Here is a 5,050-nt window from a genome sequence, read left to right as displayed (position 1 = left end):
ACAAAACCAGGCATTTTTAGATTGCTCCTGTGATTTTGATCATGCTGGGATTCTTTTTCTTCCCTTTTCCCTTTCTCTAAAACCCAAATGTTTGGAAGTGGTACTTGTGGGATTTAGATTCCTCTGGAAGTTACTTTGTCTCATAGTGGCTATCATAATCTTTGCATCTACTTTGGCTTTTTCTTCATCTCTCCACTTGTAAACGCTTTGAGCTTCTTTTAACAGGTCATTTAAGGGTTTATCATGCCAGTCCTCCATCTTTTCCAGCTTTTTTCTAATATCTGGCCAGGCATGAGTGACAAAATTAACTCGCAATAGGGCTTGCCCTGCTGTGATCTTAGGGTCACTTCCAGAGTATTGTTTCTGTCTTGGTTCAGAGCAAATTTGGGAGATAACCCCCAAATGGGGCTCCTCTAGAAAAGCAGATTCAATTGGCCCCTCCCCCCAACTGGTTCGGGAGAAAATATCTCCTTGGAGAAAAGTGGAAAGAAACTTGTTTATTAAACAATAGAACCCAAACAATATTAAACAATAAAACCTCTTGCTGCTCCAAAAAGAGATGGCAAACTCAGATAAGTCCCCTCCCCGGGTTGCAGCTTGGCTCACTCAGTCTCTTATCAGTCCCTCTGGTGCTGGAAATGCAGCGGCCCAGGCCCAGCCCGGTGGGCCACAGGTGGAGCTGCCAGTGCTCTTCTGGGTGTTCAGTCCAGAGCAGGTTTGAACAGGTCCAAGAAAAAGAAAAACCACAGTCCAGGGAACTTCTTTGCCTCAGCTAGCTAAAACTAACTAAAAGCAAAGGAGAGCTCTGTCCTGCTGTCTGTCCATCCGCAGACAACAACAGTCCAGGGGCAGGAATGTGGAGGAGTGAGTGCAGTGTCTGAAAACAAACTGCACGCTTCTTCCCTCCCCCCTTCACTCTCTGGAACAAGACTTAAAGGTGTAAAACTTATTATTCAGTATAAACAGAACAAGACGACTGGGGATAAAAGCATCATATAGTCAACCCTGGACAGTTTCATATTCATTCAGAGCCTCTCTAACCACTCACTTGGGGTCTCTTCTTTTCCCTGTTGTCCCTCGAAAACTTTTCTGACATTTTGCCTTCAGGCTGCTGCCTCTTTTATTCCTCTGATTATCAGATTACAATAATCATTCATATATCCTGGCCCTGCCTCTTCATTTTGGTTCCAGTTAGGAGATGCTGTTGGCATTTTCTGATCCTCTGGTGGACCTTGCTGATTCTCCCTTTCCCAAATTCTCATTCCAGCAGCTCTAATCATCTGCCCCTCCTCTTGGGAAAATATTATTTTCATTATTGACTGAATTTCTTCCCAAGTAAAAATGTTGGGACCTAAGAATTTATCTAATTGTTCAGCTGTACCTATGGGATCTTCCAATAATCCTTTAATCTCTCTTTTAAAATTTCTGACTTGCTGAAGCCTGCGGGCTTCTGGGGGCTCCGTGGAGTCGGCTCGGCCGGCCCCGCCCCGCCCCACGCCGCGGAGGCGGCGGGGCGGGGAGGAACCGCCCTCCCTTTTGTGCCTTGCCGGCGCTCGGGGGCTGTGGGGAGCCCCTGGATCAGTCTCCGCCTCTGTTTGAGTCTCATTCAGTGACAACACTTTGTCCGAATTGCGGCGTTTCCACGAAATTCCCCCTGGGCGCGGCGGGAGCGGGTTCGTCCGCTTCTGAGTTGGTCTCGTCTTCGGGGGGGGACGGCTTCTCCCCTTTCTGAGTCTGTGCAGCCTGCCGGGCATGCGCAGGTGGTGGAAGCTGCCGGAGGCGGGGCGTTGGTCGGTGTTCCGTCAGGCCCCGCCACGGTGGGCGGGCTGCTCGGCCTGCTCCGCTCGGCGGGGGCGGTGCCCGCTGTGGACTCTCGCGTCATGGGCTGGACACTCATCAGGGTTGTTCCGGACGCCCTTGTGTCGCCCCACAGTGACGTGCTCCACAAGCCGCCTCTCTCTCTGCGCCCCACTCCTCCCCCGTGCCGGAGGAGGGTGGCGCCGCGCAGGTCTCATTCCTGTCTGTGCCGGGTTTGCGACCCGTGCCGGCGCCCTCTGCCCGTGCCGCGGCGGACAGCACTGCCGGGCTGCCGGCTGGTTCGGCCCCGCTGCTCCCGCCTTCCGCAGATGCCGGGGCTGCAGCACGACAGGGTGCTGAGGTGTTCACCTTTAGCGCGATTGCTGACGCGGTCGGCGGGAGACAGGTGGGTTCAAGGGGCCCTGTACGCTCCTTGTCGGCTTTGTGGACACTTCCCCCATGCCAGGTGACCGTGCATCCGAAGGAACACAGGCGATTCTGGCGAGAAGTCCAAGCTAAGGTCGAGGAGATGGTTGAGTCTGCCTTCACACAGCGTCTGAAGGGTTGCAGAGAAGGCTCCTCTGGCCCTGCTAATGCTGCAGGGGGCGGGGTGTCGAGTGGTGTTGAGCTGCCTCCCAGTCAGGCATCTGCCTCTGTCTCTGTGGGGCCCACGGGATGGGACTTGGCAGGTGCTGCAACCTTACCAGGGGGTCCCCAGGCTTTCCCTGTGCTCAGGGGTGTTACTCATAACACCCATCAACCTATATAGTTTAAGACTGCGAAGGAACTCCATGATGTGGTTGTGCAACATGGTCTGGGGTCTGCTGAAGTCACGCAGATGCTTCGAGTGATTGCTGCTGATGCGCTGGCACCTCACGACATCCGTGCTATGGCACGTGTCATTTTTCTGCCTGTGGAATTCGACGTTTTTGAGTCTAAATGGGCTTGGTTAGCAGCCAGGGCAGTGGAGCAGAACTCTATGCTGGGTCTGCAGGATCCCAGGCATGTGATTGGCACTGATATGCTGTTGGGCACAGGCAATTATGTTGATCCTCAGGGGCAAGCTGGCTTCGATCCCCTCGTGCTTGACCAGTGCCAGACAATAGGCATTGCAGTGATGGTTTGGACCCTAGAAATGACTGCTCCGAAGCAGCCATTTGCGACTGTTGTCCAGGGGGCTAGTGAGCCTTTCATGAAATTTGCAGGGAGGCCGACTGCCTCTGTGGAGAGGCAGGTGGCCAATCCTGAGGCAAGGAGACTTGTGATTGCAAACCTTGCGAGAAGTAACTGCAATGACGATTGTAAGAGGATCATAGAGGCTCTTCCTGGTGATCCTACTGTCTCGCAGATGGCGGAGACCTGTGCAAACATAGGACCCTCAGGTAAGAAGATGGCTGCCTTGGCTACTGCTGTGCAGCTGGTCTGGGCAGTGCCATAGGGCAGGCAGCAACAGCAGGGGAATGCTCAGGCCAGCAAGAAACGGGGAAAGAAAGCACAGAAGGTCAAAACTCCCGTTTTTGTGTGGTCAGTGTGGAAGGCCGAACCATATGGTAAATGTCTGCAAGGCGACTGTTCATGTTAATGGCCAAGCTTTGTCGGGCTTGGGAAACGGGAAGCGAAGTGCAAAGGGGAGAAGCGCCCAGACACAAGCTTTTCTCCAGACCCCAGAGCCAGTGGAGGTTTGCTTTGCGAGCTTGCAACCAGCACCCGTGGCTCCGCAGGTGTTGATGTCTGCACAGCAGCAACAGTTGTTTTAGAATCTTGCCAAATACACGGTTCCCCTGGATGCCTTTGGTCCCTTGGGTGAGGGCATGAGTGCTCTCCTTATGGGGAGATCTAGGGCCACCCTTCAGGACATCATTGTGCACCTGGGGCTCATTGATGCAGATTTCACAGGGCAGATTTCTGCCATGGTCTCCACACCCACCCCCCCGGTCACTATCCCGAAAGGGATGCAAATTGCTCAACTTGTGCCTTTTAAGTCCTCTGTTCGCAGGACAGCTGACTGGTCACGTGGAGCTGGTGGCTTTGGATCCACTGGGCTGCCTCAAGTTCACTGGACCGCTGTCCTGACCAAAGAATGTCTCAAGATGATGTGTACCCTGTCCATCCCTGGTGCGACGCTGTCGGAGATCCGCCTCTGCGGGCTTCTCGACAGCAACACAGACGTCACAGTTCTCTCCCTTGCCGCCTGGACCCTGGACTGGCCCCTGAATCCAGTGGAGACACCTGTCACAGGATTGGGAGGAACGGCGCAATGTTACGTGAGCCAGTGGCCCGTGCTGGTCGCAAACTCAGAGGGACAGACAGCCTTGATTAGGCCTCATGTTACTTCTACTCCTGCTTACCTCTGGGGGAGGGATGTTCTGTCCGCGTGGAGGGTGCACATTGGGACAGGTTTTTGATGGGGGCCACTGTGATGAAGGGCACAGAGTGTCCTATGCCTCCTATACGGTGGCTGGTAGACAAACCTGTCTGGGAGAACCAGTGGTCCCTCCCTCAAGATATATTGGTCGCCCTTCAAAATCTGGTGCAGAAGCAGTTGGACCAGGGTCATCTGGAGCCTTCTACCAGTCCCTGGAACACTCCTGTCTTCTGCATCAAGAAAAAATCTGGGAAATGGAAGTTGTTACAAGACCTCCGAAAGGTCAATGCTGTGATGGAAAGCATGGGAACATTGCAGGTGGGAATGCCATCGCCTACCATGCTTCCTGCAGACTGGCCAGTCCTCATCGTGGATTTGAAGGATTGTTTTTTTACAATTCCTTTGCATCCCGATGACAGACCAAAATTTGCCTTCTTGGTGCCAGCAATTAACAACACTGAGCCCGCACAGAGATATCAATGGAAGGTTTTTCCCCAAGGAATGAGAAATTCCCCAGCCATATGCCAATGGTATGTGGCCTGTGCCTTGTCTGGAGTTCGCAAGCAGTTTCCTGATGCACGTCTGTATCATTATATGGATGACATTTTGGTGGCTGCATCCACCCAGGATGAGCTGCTGAGGATTCAGCCTCAGTTGCTCGATGCTTTGCATTCTCATGGACTGCAGGTGGCTCCAGAAAAGGTTCAACAACAACCTCCTTGCAAGTATTTGGGGGTCAAAATTCTGGAACGGACAATCCGACACCAGGAGGTGTAATTTGTGCATTCGATGAAGACACTGAATGATGCTCAGAAATTGGTAGGTGTCATCACCTGGTTACATCCGTACTTGGGACTAACCGACGCACAACTGTCTCCTCTGTATGAT

At 53.1% G+C, this 5,050-nt stretch overlaps 1 protein-coding gene across 2 annotated transcripts; it reads left to right on the top strand.

Moving 5' to 3' along the window:
• Window positions 1-1,820: 1,820 nt before the first annotated feature.
• On the top strand, window positions 1,821-4,202 carry LOC121363788. 2 transcript variants are annotated; one of them, XM_041486431.1, is made up of 2 exons: window positions 1,821-2,203; window positions 3,794-4,202. In XM_041486431.1, exons 1-2 carry the CDS (start codon window positions 1,881-1,883, stop codon window positions 4,200-4,202), a joined length of 732 nt encoding a protein of 243 aa, XP_041342365.1. In that variant the 5' UTR covers window positions 1,821-1,880. The 2 variants fall into 2 exon arrangements, with proteins under 2 accessions (XP_041342365.1, XP_041342366.1); XM_041486432.1 differs by having other exon boundaries at window positions 3,780-3,870.
• Window positions 4,203-5,050: the final 848 nt, after the last annotated feature.

The sequence above is a fragment of the Pyrgilauda ruficollis genome, unplaced genomic scaffold (genome assembly GCF_017590135.1).
Source record: "Pyrgilauda ruficollis isolate IOZ18807 unplaced genomic scaffold, ASM1759013v1 scaffold761, whole genome shotgun sequence".
Lineage (NCBI taxonomy): Eukaryota > Metazoa > Chordata > Aves > Passeriformes > Passeridae > Pyrgilauda > Pyrgilauda ruficollis.
The sequence above is the reverse complement of the archived record's forward strand: the minus strand, read 5'-3'. Positions and strand labels throughout refer to the sequence as shown.